The 17,572-nt window shown below is 38.1% G+C and overlaps 1 protein-coding gene and 1 pseudogene across 2 annotated transcripts in view; both read left to right on the forward strand.

Annotated features, from left to right (window-relative positions):
• The first annotated feature begins 355 nt into the window (after positions 1–355).
• Positions 356–1,247, forward strand: LOC143407341 (large ribosomal subunit protein uL18 pseudogene; annotated as a pseudogene).
• A 3,300-nt stretch (positions 1,248–4,547) lies between these two features.
• Ola1 (Obg like ATPase 1) overlaps positions 4,548–17,572 on the forward strand; it is a 148,422-nt gene continuing 135,397 nt past the window's right edge. Inside the window, exons 1-2 of one of the 2 annotated variants that reach the window (XR_013092305.2) lie at positions 4,548–4,730; positions 6,257–6,357. Coding sequence is in view for 1 of the 2 variants with exons in the window: in XM_076865797.2 (XP_076721912.1) it covers positions 6,257–6,357 (101 nt within the window). In the remaining variant the exon portion in view is untranslated. The remainder of the gene's footprint in view (positions 4,731–6,256; positions 6,358–17,572) is intronic. The other variant, XM_076865797.2, reaches the window with a different exon arrangement.

Genomic DNA, 17,572 nt, shown 5'->3' on the forward strand with positions numbered 1-17,572 from the left:
CACTTTGATATGGAAGAGTTTTAAGACTGAAGCAACCTAAAAATGCTGAGTAAACTTGTGCACAGCTGGTAGATCTCCAGTAGACTCTAATGTAAGAGAGGTACTTTTAGTCTACTAAGCCCTCGAATTTTGGAGTTCTCTGTTGTTGTATCATAATCTAGCTTATTCTGCTGGGTATGATGGCACTTGCCTGCAATCCTAGTGACTCGGGGGAGACTGAGGCAAGAAGGATCACAAATTCAAGGCCAGCATGGGCCACTTAGTGAGATCCTGTTTCAAAAGAAAAATTAATTTTTCTCCTCTGTAATGCTGCAGGGCATGCAGGTCTGTGTCAAGTCACAGATGCTAGTCTCTGTACTGCAGGATGAAGTTTGTTAAAGTTGTCAAGAATCAGGCCTACTTTACGAAATATTAAGTGAAATCTAGAGGAAGATGAGAGGCTAAACTGATAACTATGGTTTGGAAATGCTTGGTGTTAGAGGACAAAAATAAGTACAACACACCCAAATATAGGATGATAGTTCAGGTAACTAACAAGAGATATCACTTAGCAGATTGCATAAGCCTATATAAAAGGAGACATAATAGTTGGGGCAACTTATCTACACGTACTACCAAAATTTGGTGTGAAAGTTGGCCTAACAAATTATGCTGCAGCATATTGTACTGGCCTGATGCTGGCCCTCAGCCTTCTCAATAGGTTTGACATGGACAGGATAAATAAAGGCCAAGTGGAGGTCCTAGAGATAAATACAATGCGGAAATCATTGATGATCAACCTGGTGCCTTCACCTGCTATTTCGATGCAGGTCTTGCCAGAACTACAACTGAAAATAAAGTTTTTGGGGGCTCTAAAGGGAGTGGGGATGGAGGCTCGTCTATCCTTCATAGTACTAAACAATTCCCTGGTAATGATTCTGAAAGCAAGGAGTTCAACACAGAAATACACTGGGAGAACATCATGGGTTAGATAGAATGTTGCAGATTATATGTGTTATCTAATGGAATCTGAAGATGCTTAAGAGAAACAATTATCTCAGTATATAAAGAATGTTACCACAGACATGATGGAGATGTATAGTAAAGATCATTTTGATGACAGAATCGCATCTATGAGAAGAAGCCCAAGAGAGAAGTTAAAAAGAAGAGGTAGAACAGTCCCAAAATGTCCCTTGCCCAGAACAATCGGGTAGCCCCAAAAGAAGGCAAGCTTCCTCAGAGCTCGGGAAGGGGCTGCTAAGAGCTAAACCAAATAAAAGTTTTTATAAGAAGATTTTTCAGATAAAGACAATAAACAAACTTACTGAGCAAGCAGCTAAAAAGGGCTGGGAACCTGGCTTAGTGGTACAGCACTTAAGTGCACATTTTGGGTTCTAACCTCAGTGCTCTCTTACCCACCCACCCCCAAAAGAGCAAGACTAGGAGCCAGGTGTAGTGGCACATGACTATAGTCCCAGCTACTCAGGAGGCTGCAATAGAAGGAACACTGAACTCATAAGTTCAAGACTGTCTGGACAACGTAGTGAGATCCTGTCTCAGGAACAAAACAACAGCAAGACTGGCTTGGTCCCTCCCTGGTCTGCTCTTTTTATGAGATACTATCTACTACCATGAGATCCTCACCAGAGCTGAGCCAATCAGTGCCATGTCCTTGAATTTCCTTAAGCTAAATAAACATATTTTCTTTTTGTGGTATTGAGGATTAACCTGCCCCTTGGCATGCTAAGTGTGCGTGCTACCACTGAGCTATACCCCAGATTTACCTCTTTTCTTTATAAAGTATCCAACTTCACATTTATTTTGTTTTAGTAATGAAAAATGGACTAATACAGATATATTCAAGCCCCAAAGCACATGAACATGTTGCTGCTCCTTTTTTTCTTTCCCTTTTCTATCCTTTCTCTCTCTATATATAGTTATAATTTTTTTTTTCCTGTTCCTTGCCTTTCTATACAGGCTCAGTAAATCTCTGGGTTTCCAACTATACTACCCTGTATTAGGGGACAAATTATTTACCCAAAGCACTTTCCAGATCCTTTGTGACTTCAGGTCAACTTACCTGATCCCTGGTTGTGGCTAAAAATTGAGATAAGCAATTTATAAAGATAAAATGTTTATTTTGGCTGTCTTATTTTTTGGCAGTATGGGGGATTGGAGGCCAGGACCTCATACATGCTAGGTAAGTGCCCTACCACTGAACTACATCTCCAGCTCCCCCCTTTTTTGAGATAGAGTCTCACTAAATTACCCAGACTTGCCTTGAACTTAGGATTCTCCTGCCTTAGCTTCCCAAGTAGCTGAGATTTTGTGTCTTGGCTCACAGTTTTATAGGTTTCAGTCCATGATCAATGGGCTTTGCTGCTTTTGGGCCTATGGTGAGACAGTAATACTATAGTAGCAGAGCACAGCAGATCAAAACCTCTCACTTCATGACCAGGAAGCCAAAAAGAGAAAAAGAGGCAGGGGCTGGGATTCTGCTATCCTCTTTTCATATTCAAAGTCACTTCATTAAGCCTGAGGTTAGTGTTAACTCTTTAATATCTTGTTTGTTTCATTGAATCTTCTCTTATCATGTAGGGTAGTAGATATCCACTAGGGTGAAAACTGCATGCTTCAATTAGTAGGGGGAGGTTTTGACTATATGACCTCTACCTACTTTGCAGTGGACCCTTAGTAGAATTTTATAACTATTAGTAGCAGTTATTGGCCAGTCCTGAAACTCTGCTTAGTTCACAAAGTTCACAAAGATCTGCCAGACCTGCTTTGTCATAGCACTTTAAAGGCTGTCAAAAGTTAAGAAGATATAGCTGTAAAAAGAGAAATAGGGAATTGATTCAAGGACTTGACAGTGTGAATTTAAGAGAATGGGTAGATATGAGAGATATTGAGATTGAAGAAATAGCTAGATTTGGCCAAAAGACAGTGATAAGTTGAAGATGATTTCACTACTTCACAACTGGAGAATGATTTCAATTAGTATTGGAGTGGCTGGTTGCTGGGCAGAGAAGGCTCTTTAAGGTTTTTGAGTTTTTAAAGTAATGGTTCCTCTCTGTTTCCACAAGTAGCAGTGGGAACCCAACTATAGAACTTCACTACTAAAACAGCAGTAAATGATTCAGGAATTGCTTTGTTAGGACAATTATTGATGGTGGCTATAAAATGTGGGCTAGTTTCCTTCTTTTTCATAGATAAAGTGCACCCAGACATCTATTTCATAAATACATGGTTTTGGTGACAAGGGTACTGATGACTGAGAGTATAAACACTGCATATTTATGAATGATACCAAGAAAAAGTATAAAATCAAAACTATATCAAGTTGTATGTGTCCTTGAGAATTTCTAAAATTATAGATAAAGCTCTTTAACTTACCTTAGTAGTTCACGTTTATAGGATTAAGAAAAAAACCTTAATGCAATTATATTATAAATAGTGGCTCAGTTGCTGCTTATGAGTACTTATTTGAAGAGTTTTGGCTGAAAGAGATTTGCCAATTGGATTGGGGTTTGAAGTCTGGCCACGGCATTTACTAGTTGTGGAACTTTCTCCAAATTACTTTACCTTTTTGATATTGTATTCCCTCATCCCTCAATCAACTCACATTCTTCCCATTATTAATAACTAGAATCTTAAGAGAAAAGCTACAATTTTGGGGCAGTTATTACATTACAAAGCTACAAATTTTGGACAATTTCTGGACAGTTATTACATTCATTGCAATAGTTAAACGCCTACTGAGAGGACAATCCCCTCTCCAGTGGAGCTCATGGAATAGTCAGCAGGTGTGGGTGAAACGGGACAAAACTCTAAAACTAACCAAAGCTCCTGTTTATGAGCCTTTCCTATCTATACTGGGGGCGGTTAGTACCAGCTTCACATACATTGTCTCGTTTTATCTTCACAATAACGTCGTAATATAAACCCAGCCAGAGAAGTTGTCCAGGGTCACAGAGTAATGAATGGCAGAATTCAGATTTCAAGCTGTGCTTCCCAATTTAACCGTCCAGAGAAAAAGGGTGTACGTGTTTGGAGGTGGTTTTTTTCAACGCGTTCCATGATCCACTGCCTGTGTGAGACGCCAGAACTCTAAGGTGGGGAAGGAATCCTTGGAGCATAAGCTTCCTTTACACCTTTTTCCCTTTAAGAAAGTTTAACGGAGTCTCACCGTCAGGAAACAAATTATAGGAAAGGGAAGGCGCCACAAGGGTTGTGGTTCCCGAGGAGCTAGGCTGGCGGCCAAGCGATGCGAAGCCTGGCGCGGCGGCTCGCTCGACCTCGCGGTGACCCTGATCTCGGGGCGTACTGTCAGAGCTGAGGGTGCTCTCAGGAACCAGCGGGCCAAGTGCCGGGCTGCAAGCGGGCGAGCTGGCCCACTGGAGTCGGCCTGTGGGCCCGGCGCCCACGTGCTGAGAGAGCGGAAGACCAGATCTCCGCGTGCGTCCGGACGCCTCCCACTCTCTAGGCTCCAGACCCCTCCTCCCACCTTGTTCCCGCCTCCCACGGCCCGGCGGGCCAATGGGCGGGGCCCGCGGCGGGCGGGGCTCGGGGCCTGCGCGCAGGTGCCGACCGGCGCCGGTCCCGCCAGTTCCGCCGCCGCCGCCGCCGTCGTGCGTGCCGCTCGGCGGAGGGGCCGGGCCTGCGCTCTCTCCGCCTTCCTCCCCGCCTCCAGCTGCCGGCAAGACCAGTCTCCCGCTGCCTGGGACCCGGTGTCACCGTCCTTCCCGAGCACGGTGAGGCCCTCAGGGACCCCGCGGCCGTGCTCTCCGCCCGATCTTGGACGTCCAGGCCCGGTCTCTGGAGGCTGGCGCCAGGCCCCGGCAAGGCGGCTGGGATGGGGCGAGGGCAGCCGGCGGCGTGGGGTGTGTGGATGAATGAGGCACTCTCGGACTAGGCCGCGCGTCGGGAGAATGGCCCACTCCTTTTCCCCGCACGCCCTGGCGAAAGCCTTCTTCCAGGACTCCGACAGGCAGTGGCCCAGTCCAGAGATTAAAGATGTTGTTGGGCGGGAGCCCGCTTTGGGAGGCGGCGGACCACCCATCTGTAGGCCAGAGGACTGGACAGGCTCTTTGCATGCAGCTGTTCTTTGGAGGCCTGAAGGTTGGCCTAGAACAGGTGTCAAGACCCTGAGAAGGGAGATTCTTGGCTCTCAGAGTCTGGGATCAGATGTTGGAATATCACTTCAGGAGCACGGTCCCTGAGTAGTCCTTGGAGTACTCATCCAGAAGATAGGGGCAGATTTATGTCCCAGTCTCTAAGACATTAGTCGTCCTCGTGAGTTCAGTTGGCAGTGGTAAAGTGGAATTAATTCTGCACAGTGGAACTTTGAGCCAGTGATCTCAAGGGACAGCGGAAGTTTTGACTTGTAAATAAAAAGGTTGAGTGAATTCGAGTTAGGGTGGGCGTAGCTCAATGGTAGAGTGGTTGCCTAGCGTGTGCGAGGCCCTGGGTATATTTCCCAGCACGGGAGATGGTGAATGAGTTTGAGTGGATCAATTTAGGATTAGAAGTAACCAGAGTATAGATTTTGAAGTTTGCTTATAGGGGTTGATGTGTTTTACTTATGTACCAAAGGTCGGGGCTTGGTTGGGAGGACCCTAGTACAGTATGTGTTCATCTGTGTGAAAATTGTAGTTGTGGGGACGTGGGGAGGAACATATTCCAGATAATAGAAAATGGTTTGGTGAGAGATGACTTGGTTGCTAGTGGTTCTAGAATGGATTTGTTCTTTTTGTGGTACTAGGGATTAAATTCAAGGCCCGTGCAAGCTAGACAAGTGCTCTACCACTGAATTACTTCCTTAGCTCTTTTTTTTAAGGTTTTATTTTGAGACTGTGTCTTGCTAAGTTGCTGGCCTGAAACTTGCCATCCCTCTGCTTCAGCCCTCCATATAGGTGGGATTATAGGTGTGAACCATCACTTGTTTCCAAGTATTTTCATTCATGTAATCATGTCAGGTTGAGAAAGTGTGAGTAGTCTGGGTGGAAGGTTGGAACTAAATTTTATCTTTGGTTCCTGGTGCCACAAAGTTTTAAGATCAATCTTTCCAGAACTTCTCAAGAGTGACTTCTGTGACAACCATCAGAATCAGATCTATTTAAAGAACTTTTTTTTTTTTAAGTTAAAATATTAAGCCGATTTAGCTCTGTGTTTAAATGTTTTGCTCTTTTTTATCCAGTAATATAATTTTATCTGATGAAAAGTGTTTTTGTCCATAAAGTAGTAAAACGTCTTGTACATATTTGTTTTGATATTTCAGATGCCCCCCAAAAAGGGAGGTGATGGAATTAAACCACCTCCAATCATTGGAAGATTTGGAACCTCACTGAAAATTGGTATTGTTGGATTGCCGAATGTTGGGTAGGTGAATATTGGGGCTTTTCTTATTTCCATTTTGTAAATATTTTGGGTTCTTTTGAGAAATGAAAATTCATGAGGTAATTAAAATTGAATTTGAAGAAAATGGGCAATAATATTAATGTTGCAAAACTAGGCTTTAGTTAGATGTATTTTATTTTGGTTTTCTGCACAGATACTGTATTGAATCTTGAGTTACTTATATTGTTTTGCTAAACTCAGAGGAACAAACAATAATAGCTAAAATATCAGTGAAACAGGCAGCTATATTTGCCTGAAACACTGTTGGGGGAAAGGATATTATATTTAATTGGAATTAGAGTAGTTTAAAATGGATTTCAATGTTGATTGGCTACATGTGGGTATCTACCAGGCTGACTACAACAGATCATACAGTAGGATACTTTAGGAAAAAGTCTTATAAGCCCCGTTATAAATTTGATGAGTTTCTTTGGAGATCAGGGGTCAGATGGGTGGATTTTTACTGGAGGAGGTGACAGCTTTGTCTAAAATAGTAGAAGTTCCTAGGTAAAAGAGTTCTGTAATAAAGTGCCTAAATCTGAAAGGTGTGAGAGGAAAAGGTTGAGTTTTATAGTGTTTTAAAAATTAAAGTGAATAATGTATTTGCAAATAGACAGTGATAGGAAATACGTGGGGTTCTCATACAAATCTGTATACCTGTAACTTAAATGTTCTACTTTTTTTTTTTCATTTTTAATACTTCTGTAATATACCTTTTACTAAATATAAACTTAAAATATAAACGGTCTCCAAAGTGACTAGAGTGTACTAATGGATAATAGACTCAGTATGGATTTATGATGGTGACTGAAGGCATTTCAGAATGTGCTTTGAGTCTTGATGGCAAGTGGAACAATTATGTTCTTCATGTGTTCCTTGGAGGCCCTGTCATAGAGATTGCTCATTGAATGAAGCATGGTATTTAAGTTGGGCAGTTCTTAAATTCTTGAAATGTAAAATGCAAACAAGTGTGCCGTGGTCCTAATTTCAGTCTTTCCTAGAGCTGGAGAGGTTTGCATTTTGAAGGGATTTCCTGCTGTGATATAGTCTGCTTGCAAAGTAAGGCTAAATAGAGTGGAAATACAAGCAAAACAAATAATTAAGCAAAGTATGTAGGGTGTTATCAATAAATGTGAAAGCAGGATATGATCATTATGTTTGTTGTGAGCTTTATTGCACTAGTAAGGAAAACATAGTTTTTAGATATTGACATATTTCTCTTATTTTAGAATCACTGTAGTCAATGCAACTTTGATTTTAAGTGGGACTACTTTATTTACTTATATATTTTTATTTTTGGGGGTGCTGGTGTTTGAACTCAGGGCCTCACACATGTAGGCTAAGCTGTGCTATATCCTCAGCCCTTTTAATTTTATTTTAACACAGGGTCTTGCTGAGTATCCAAGGCTGGTCTGAAATTTGTAATTCTCTGGCCTCAGCCTCCCAAATAGATGGGATTACAGTTATGCCTGGCTTAAGTGGGTCTGCTTTAAAATTGGCCATCTTTAGTGTTTTGTATGTAAACTTTTAAAATGTGGATTATAATAAAATCAATGTTTGTGAAAATAACCTAAAATATTTTATTGTTTAGCATAAATGTGCTCTTTATGCTTTTAAATTAAACATTCCTTTCTCTCTAGTTTTATTAAGGTATATTTTAGAAACAGTAAATTTTACTCTTTTTATTTTGGGGGGAAGGTGGGGTGTTGAAGATTGAAACCAGGGCCCATGCATGCAAATTCACTTATTTTAAAGGTACAGTTGAATGAGTTTTTGGCAGTTGTGTTTGGTTGTAAAACTTTTTGTAGAATGATTTTTCTTTATACAACTGTATCAGATAGAGTTCTTTGTAATAAACACAAATCCTGGTTATTTTAAGCAAGAAAAAGAGACTTACTGAAGGAATTGACTAGAAGGAGAAGCTGAATAGCCAGGCTTAGGAGGGACAGGAACCATGGTGGTACAGTCAGAGATGGGTCCATGTGGACCTCAGCTACTTGGATTCCTGAACTTCTTTGTGCTTCTCATCTCCTGCTACTTCTCCTGTGATTCAACTTCCTGGGCAAGGAAATCTGATTGGACATGTCTATCTCTGGATAGGTTCACAAGAAGTAGGTTATTGGAGAAGGGTAGTTCTCTAAAAGATGATCTGCTTATCAAAAATAAGGACAATTCAGTATAGAAAACATCTAAAGAATCTCTTGATATTTAAAGATCTTGGTGGGTAAGAAGGCTTGCTTTTTAATATGTGTAAGACTAATTACATAGAAACTTAAAGGTCATATTAGATATTTAATGAACTCTTAGTATAGGCCAGTTTCTGTTCTGTGTGCTTTATATGTATTGTCTAATTTAATAAATGGTTTGACAACCCCCTCCCCATTTGAATTTAAATTCCACTAAGGCAGGGATTGTGTTGTTGCTGTTTATTGGTATATTTCTTGTGCTTTTTAAGGGTGTCAGTAGCATAGCAGACTTTCAGTAATTATTTGTGAATGGGGTAGTTTTTCCCCCTTTGATGGCTTACACTCGTGTGTGTGTGTGTGTGTGTGTGTGTGTGAGAGAGAGAGAGAGAGAGAGAGAGAGAGAGAGAGAGAGATTAATGAATTTGTTGTTGTTTTGGTAATGGGGATTAAACCCATTGGTGCTTTATACTGAGCTGCATCCCTAGTCCTTTTTTTTTTATTTTTAAATTTTGAGACAGGGTGTCACTATGTTGCTGAGAGTCTTGATAAGTTGCTGAGGCTGGCCTCAAACTTGAGAGCCTCCTCCTTAAGCCTCCCAAATTGCTGGGATTACAGGCATGTGTCACCTTGTACAGCTAGGAGACATATTTCTTTCTTTCTTTTTTTAAAAATTTTTTTAGTTGTAGTTGGACGCAATTTATTTATTTATTTATTTTTATGTGGTGCTGAGGATTAAACCTAATGCCTCACACATGTGAGGCGGGCGCTCTACCAATGAGCTACAGCCCCAGCCCTAGGAGACATATTTCAATGTTCACTTTTTAATGAATTACAAAAGAATACCAAAGCATAGCTATGGAGATTTAGTTTCTAGTTCTGCCCTGTTTTTCTTATTGAAGCTATGCTTTGCAGATTAGTTTCTCTTAAACCAATGTATGTTTGTGGGTGTGAGACTTAGAAGCTCTTGGAGGAAACTACTTTTTGACATTTTAGACTTCTGTCAGGGATGGCTCTTTTTGCTACCACTGTATTAGATAATATTACATTCAGTTTAGAGTGTCAGAAAACCCCAGATAACCTTGGCATAGACAGAAGTTTCTGTTTGTGTGTTTTGCTGTCATAGATTGATGTAGTAGATTTGCTTTATGAAGTCTTCAGGAACCCAAGCTTCTTTCAGCTCATAGCTCAGCAATCCCTAGGATGTGGCCTTATCCTTATGGCCCCAAGGTTTTGAAATGATTTGGCCAACAGTCTCCTTTTTTTCCCCTGTAAACTGCCACAGCATACTTCTGCTAATATCCTTTTGTCCAGAATTTAGACACAAGAATTTAGTTGTAAGTAAATGTAGTCTTTGACAGGTGTCTGTTCAGTTAAAAATTTTATTGCCCGAAAAAAAGGGGAGAATGGATATTGGGGACAGCTAGGATACTCTATTTCAAACACCCAGGAATTGCCCAAAGGGAGTAATGATCTTGTTTAGTTGATGCTTGTGAGAGTGTTACATTAGTATTGTTAAAATGGCTATATTACCAAAAGTGATACATGGATTCAGTGCAGTCTGCATCAAAATACCAATGACATTATTCACAGAACTAGAAAAAACAGCCCTAAAATTCATACAGAAGAATAAAAGACCCAGAATAGCCAAAGCAATTCTAAGCACAAAAAGTAATGTTGGAGGCATCACAATACCAAATTTTAACTTATTCCAGAGCTGTTGTAATAGAAATGCATGGTGCTGGCATAAAAATACACACACAGACCAATGAAATGGAATAGAAGACACAAAGACAAAATCAGACAGATCCTTGACAAAGGCACCAAAAATGTATGTTGGAGAAATAATCTTTTAACAAATGGTGCAGGGAAAACTGAATGTCCATATGTAGAAGAACAAAACTAGTTCCTGTCTCTCACCCTGCACACACACACACAAAAAATCAACTCAAAATGAATCAAAGACGTAGGCATTAGACCAGAAGCTTTGCAATTACTAGAAGAAAACAGGATCAACACTCCAACCATAAGTCCAACCAAAAAGTTCTTAATAGGACTTCTTAAGTTTGGGAAATAATACCAACAATTAAATGGGATGGCATCACATTAAAAAGCTTTTGCATAACAACAAAACAGAAGAACATGACAAGAAAACCTACAGAAGGGGGGGAAATCTACTTTTCTGGTAGAGGATTAATATCCAGAGTACATAAAGAACTCAAAAAACCTCCCACCAAAAAAACCAAATAATTCAATAAATGGACAAATCAGTTAAATAGTCATTTCTCAAAAGAAGAAATATAAATGGACAATAAATATGTAAAAAAAAAATGTTCAGCATCTGTTCAGTTAAAAACACCAAGATTTCATCTCACACCAGTCAGAATGGCAGTTATTAAAACTACAGACAATAATAAATGCTGGTGAGGATGTGGAGGGAAAGGAACACTTATACACTCTTTGTGGGATTGTAAATTAATATACCACTATGGAAATTGGTGTGCAAGTTCCTCAAAAGATGAGGAATGGAACATTGTATGACCCCACATACCTTTCTTCTGTATTTATGCAAAAGAATTGAAGTCAGCATACTATAGTGATACATGTATACCCATGTTTATAGCAGCACAATTCACACTATATAGTCAAGTTGTGGAACCAGTATAAGTGTCTAATCAGCAGATAAGTAGATAAAGACAGTGTGATAAATATACACCATGGAGTTGTTTTTTTTTCAGCCTTAAAGAAGAGGAGAATTATGTAATTTTCAGGAAAATGGGTGGAATTTGAGATCATCATGTTAAGTGACATAGCGAAGTCAAGGTCTGTATGTTTTCTCACATATGGAAGCTAGACAGAAAAAAATGGGAGGAAAGTGTATCTGGGGGAATCTTTATGAAAATAGAGGGCAGACCTTTAGAGTAGTGGAAGAAGACTAGGGGAGGATGGAGAGCAGGAAAAGGGAAGGTTATAGAAAATGAAATTGATCACATTATTATGTGCATGAACAGATATATCAAAATGAATCCCACTGTTAGGTATGGCTATAACGTACCAGTAAAAATTAACTTAAAAATTGAATCAAGGACTCGGGTTGTTGCCCAGTGTTAGAGTACTTGCCTAGCATGTGTGAGGCACTGGTTTTGAGTCTCAGAACCAACATATAAATAAAATAAAGGTCTACTGACAACTAAACTATGTTTAAAAAAGTTGAATCAAAAGCCATTAAATAGCTACAGGAATAAAAAATTAAATAAATTCATGTTTAAAAAAATTCATACTTAAACATACCTGTAATCCCTGTGTCTGGGAAGGCCTAGTCAGGAGGATTGAAAGTTCAAAGCTAGCTTCAGCAACTTAGTGAGGCTCTGTTTCTAAATAAAATTTTTTTAAAAGTGGGGATGTAGCTCAGTGGTTAAATACACCTGGGTTCAATTCCTGATAGAAAAAAAGAAAAAATTCACACTTAATGTTAACTTATATATATATATATTTTAGTTATACATGGACACAATATCTTTATTTTACTTATTTGTTTTTATGTGGTGCTGAGGATTGAACCCTGTGCCTCATATGTGTGAGGCAAGCGCTCTACCACTGAGCCACAACCCCAGCCCTTAACTAATATTTTTTATAACTATGATACAGTGGTCAAAATCAGGAAATATTGATTTACTGTTTGTCCTTTTTTTGGGGGGTGGTTCAGGAGCCAACTCAGGATTATATGTTGCATTGAATTGTTTTTGCCTTCTTAGTTTCCTTTAATTTAGAACAGTTTCTCAGTCTTTGACTTTCATATTTTTGAGAGTTTTGAAGAATATTGGCCAGTTATTGTGTAGTTATTGGGTTTGTCTGATATTCCCTCATGATTCAGTTTAAGATCTATATTTCGGGCATAGAAGTGTACCAGGGCCAGGTGTGTTAGCATATGCATGTAATCCCAGGGACTCAGGAGGTGGAGGCAGGAGGATTGCAAGTTTGAGGGTAGCCTCAGCAATTTAGCGAGGCCTTAAACAACTAGTGGGACCCTGTTTCAAAATAAAAAGGGCTGGGCATATGGCTCAGTGGTTAAGTGCTTCTGGGTTAAAGCCTCAGTACCCTGAGAGAGAGAGAAAAGTGTAATATTAAGCACTGATTTGTCTAGTTACTGTTGATGTTAACTTTGATCACTTGTCTAAGGAGGCGTCTGATGGATTTTTTTTTCACTAAATTAGAGTTCTTATTTTTCCCATTGCAATTAATAAACATCTTGTGGGTAATTCTTTGATATGTGTACATCTTATTTCTCATACTTTTGCCCCCTAATTTTGTTATGTATTAAAACTTTTGCTTGAAACAGTTATAATTGTATTGTTTACCATATGGTGATTTTTGTGCTCTATGTGTAATAAGAATTGTAATGCATTCCACTGTCATATATAAATAAAAAATAAATAAATAAGTAAAAAAAAATGGTGATTTTTACATTTCCATTGTTCTATATTTATAGAAGGAACAATTTTATAGACGAGCAATGGAGATTCTGTTGTATAGAATTCTATTGTAAAGAAGCCTTCCCTTACTTATTCATGTATTTGATTATAATTTACCAGTATAGATTCTTATTTATTATTATTATGTTGGTAATAACCCATCACTATTTATTTATTTGTTATTTATTTGTGCACATTGCTTAGATTTGACCTTTAGAAGCTTTCATGTTGTCTCATATTCTTTTTGACATATTCTTTATTTTTTGTGTATTTTCAACTTCCTGGCATCGAAGTGTTTCAGGCTTGCACTTTGTACTTTCTCTGCTCCTGCCTTAGAAGACACAAATATTTGTGTAGACATATGTTTTTATTTCTTATAGGTATATATTTATAAAAATGGTATTTCTAGATCATTTTGTGGCTCTATGTTTAACTATTTGAGGAACTACCAAACTGTTTTCCAAAGTAACTATATACCATTTTATATTCCCATTAGAAGTATATTTGAGTTCCAATTTCTTCACATCCTCACCCAAACTTGTTATTGTCTTTTTGATTATAGCCAAGGTGTTAAGTGGTTTCTCATTGCGGTTTCTTTAATGGCTAATTATATTGAGCATCATTTCATATGTTTATTATGTCTTCATTTTTTGAAAGATATTTTCACTGTAGAATTCTAGGTTAAATTTTTCTTTTAACACTTTGAAGTTATCTTCCATTTTCTTAGTTTTTTAAGGAGAACTCTGTTATAATCTTGGTTCATCTATATGTTTCTTGTTCCCTCAGGTTTTCTTTAAAATTTTCTCTAATACTGGTTTTCAACAATTTGATTTCCGTGAGCATTGGTGTTTTTTTCCTTATGCTTGTTTTCCTTGGGGTTTGTTGAGATTTTAGGTTTATGGTTTTCATTAAATTTGTGAAATATTGGGCTAGTATTTCTTCAAATACTTATTTTTAATCTATACCACTTTGCTCTGTTCCTGAGACTCTTATTACATGTATTAGTTCCCTAATAGTATCCCACTGAAGCTCTGATTATTTCGTTTCTGTTTGGATACTTCTTTTTTTTTTTTTTTTTTTTTTTTTTGAGGTGCTGGGGATTGAACCCAGGGCCTTGTGCATTTGAGGCAAGCACTCTACCAACTGAACTATATCCCCAGCCCCTGGATGCTTCATTTTGACAATTTCTATTGCCCTGTCTTCAGGAGCTTTTCTTCTGCAGTCGCCAATCTGCTATTATTTATATTCAGTGCATTTTTCATTTCAATTTTATTTCAGATATTATATTTTTCATATAATATTCCCTTTCGTGTCTTTCACTTTGTTGTGGTCTTCATATTTCACTTTATATCCTTCAGAAAAATTATAGATTTATAACATTTGTCTTATAATTGCAACCTTTTGCATTACTGGGTTTATTTGTATTTGTTGACTTTCATCCTGATTTTGGTACCTATTTCTCTGCTTTTTTGCATGCTTTGTCATTTTTATTAGATTCTAGACACTGTAAATTTTGTGCTAAATTTTGTTATACTCCTTCGAAGATTGTTGGCCTGGCATTTAGTTATTTGTGTATAATTTTGATTGTTCTGAGTCTTCTTAGTATGTTTTCTTATGATGAGTTCATTATATATATGTATATATATATATTTGGTCCTGGCATTACTATAGCCTTGGTACTAAGATTTTACCCTCTTAAGGACTCCATCTAAATTCCTTTATGTTAGGAGATCTCTCTACTCTGGCTAGTAGGAAAGTAAACTACTGAGAGTTGTTCAACATACTGCTTTTGGGTGGCTCTTTCCCTGGCTTTGGTGGAGATGGAACTTAGTTATGTACAAATTGATAATCAGTCATAATTTTTTAAAAATATTTATTTGTTTTAGTTTTAGGTGGACACATTACCTTTATTTTATTTTTATGTGATGCTGAGGATCGAACCCAGTGCCTCACACATGCTAGATGAGCGCACTACAACTTGAGCCACAACCCCAGCCCCAATCAGTCATAATTTTGAGAGGACCCTCTTCAAAAATCTCTCTGTGCAACTTCTGCCTTTTCAGAAAATTCTACTACTGTAAATTCTACTACTTTAGGTTCCTCTTCTCCTAGTCTCTTTAACTTGGCATGACTGTGGGATTCTGTTGGTTTCCCCAATTTTGCTTAATTCATTTGTTAGTCTTTTCTCAGGGAATGTAGTTTTGTGCTATATTTCCTCTGTCCAGAAACTGTGGTTTCATTTATATTGTCTGGTTTTCTAGCTGTTGTAGCAGGAGGGCAGTTCTCATAGGAAAAGGGGAAGCAAAACTCCCTAACTCTTTATAATTAACTTAAATCTATTGTATATTTGTCAGCAGTCCAAAATGCCCGTCTGCTCTTCCATGTGATTTGAGAATTATTTGCTTTCTCCTTTTAATTTTTTCTGAATGTATAAGAGATCTGTTCTCCTATTCATTCTTTCCTGTTACTCATTAGTAATTGTATGCCTTAGAAATATTTTATAGATTAAGTGGCTTAAGTCTTTTAATTTTCATTTTCTTTTTCAGAATTCTAGTGTTTTGGTATATTTACCACATAATCTCACATAAATTTGTAGCTCATTAATTTATTTACTTTTGTGCTAGCAACTAGTAAATAAACTTCATTTGGATTTCACTATTTTTTTTTTTTTTTTCATTTTCCAGTATAGATTACTAGTTTTATTTAGTCCACATGTCTTTTTTTTGGATTGAACTCAGGGTCACTTTTGTATTTTAGAGACAGGGTTTCACTGAGTTGCTTAGTACCTCACTTTTGTTGAGGCTGGGTTTGAACTTGTGCCTTAGCCTTCTGAAGCTGCTGGGATTTCAGGCTTGTGTCATGTGCACTGCAAATCCACATATCTCTTTTATTTGTTTATTTTTATGTGGTGCTGAGGATTGAACCCAGTGCCTCACACATGCAAGGCAAGCGCTCTGCCACTGAGCTACAGCCCTAGCCCTCTACGTGTCTAAGTCTAAGTCCCCTCCAGTGTTTCTTATGTTTATGACCTTTTAAGGGACATGAAATTTTTCATTTACTTTTGAAGAGTACTGGTCAGGTATTTTGTGTGGTATCTCTCAGTTTGAGTTTGTTTCATGGTTTTTGATGAGACAAACTGGATTTTTTGTGTTAGAAATTATGGTAAGAAATACATAAAATTACCCTGTAACCATTCTTTAAAAACAACAAAAATATTTTTTTGTAGTTTAGATGGACAGAATACCTTTATTTTTATTATTATTTTTTTTAATTTTTATGTGGTGCTGAGAATTGAACTTACCTGGTAGCCATTCTTCTTTGTTGTGTAGATCTCTAGAACTTTTCCATCTTGCATTTTTTTTAAGTTTTTTTTAATATTTATTTTTTAGATGTAGATGGACACAACACAATGCCTTTATTTTTATGTGGTGCTGAGGATCAAACCTGGGTCCCGTCTGTGCTAGGTGAGCACTCTACCGCTGAGCCACAATCTTAGCCCACATATCCTTTTTTTAAAAAATTGGTTTATAATAAATGACAGTGGAATGCATTACAATTCTTGTTACACATATACAGTACAATTTTTTCATATCTCTGGTTGTATATAAAGTATGTTGACACCAATTTGTGTCTTCATACATGTACTTTGGATAATGATGGCTATCACTTTCCACCTGCCGCTTCCCTTTTCCTCCCACCCCTCTGCCCTCTTTAGAGTTTGTCTGTTCCTCCTATGCTCCCCCTCCCTACCCCACTATGAATCAGAGAAAACATTCAGCATTTGTTTTTCTGGGATTGGCTAACTTCACTTAGCATTATCTTCTCCAATGCCACCCATTTACCTGCAAATGCCATGATTTTATTCTCTTTTATTGCTGAGTAAAATTCCATTGTGTATATATGCTGAGAATCAATAAATGGGATGGATTCAAACTAAAAAGTTTCTTCTCAGCAAAAGAAACAATCTGTGAGGTGAACAGAGAGTCGTCTACATCCTGGGAGCAAATTTTTACCCCTCACACGTTAGTTAGAACACTAATCTCTAGGGTATATAAAGAACTCAAAAAGCTAAGCACCAAAAAACAAAACAAAACAAAAAAAACCCCCAAAACAAATAACCCAATCAATAAATGGGTCAGGGACCTGAACAGACACTTTTCAGAAGAGGATATACAATCAGTCAACAAATATATGAAAAATGTTCATCATTTCTAGCAATTAGAGAAATGCAAATCAAAACTATTCTAAGATATCATCTCACTCCAGTCAGAATGGCAGCTATTATGAAGACAAACAATAGTAAGTGTTGGCGAGGATGTGGGGAAAAAGGTACACCCATACATTGCTGGTGAGAATGCACATTTGGTGCAGCCAATATGGAAAGCAGTATGGACTTCCTTGGAAATCTTGGAATGGAACCACCATTTGACCCAACTGTCCCTCTCCTTGGTCTATACCCAAAGGACTTAAAATCAGCATATTACAGGGACAAAGCCACATCAATATTTATAGCAGCACTTTCACAATAGCTAAACTGTGGAG

This window comes from Callospermophilus lateralis, chromosome 9, assembly GCF_048772815.1.
Source record: "Callospermophilus lateralis isolate mCalLat2 chromosome 9, mCalLat2.hap1, whole genome shotgun sequence".
NCBI classification, from domain to species: domain Eukaryota; kingdom Metazoa; phylum Chordata; class Mammalia; order Rodentia; family Sciuridae; genus Callospermophilus; species Callospermophilus lateralis.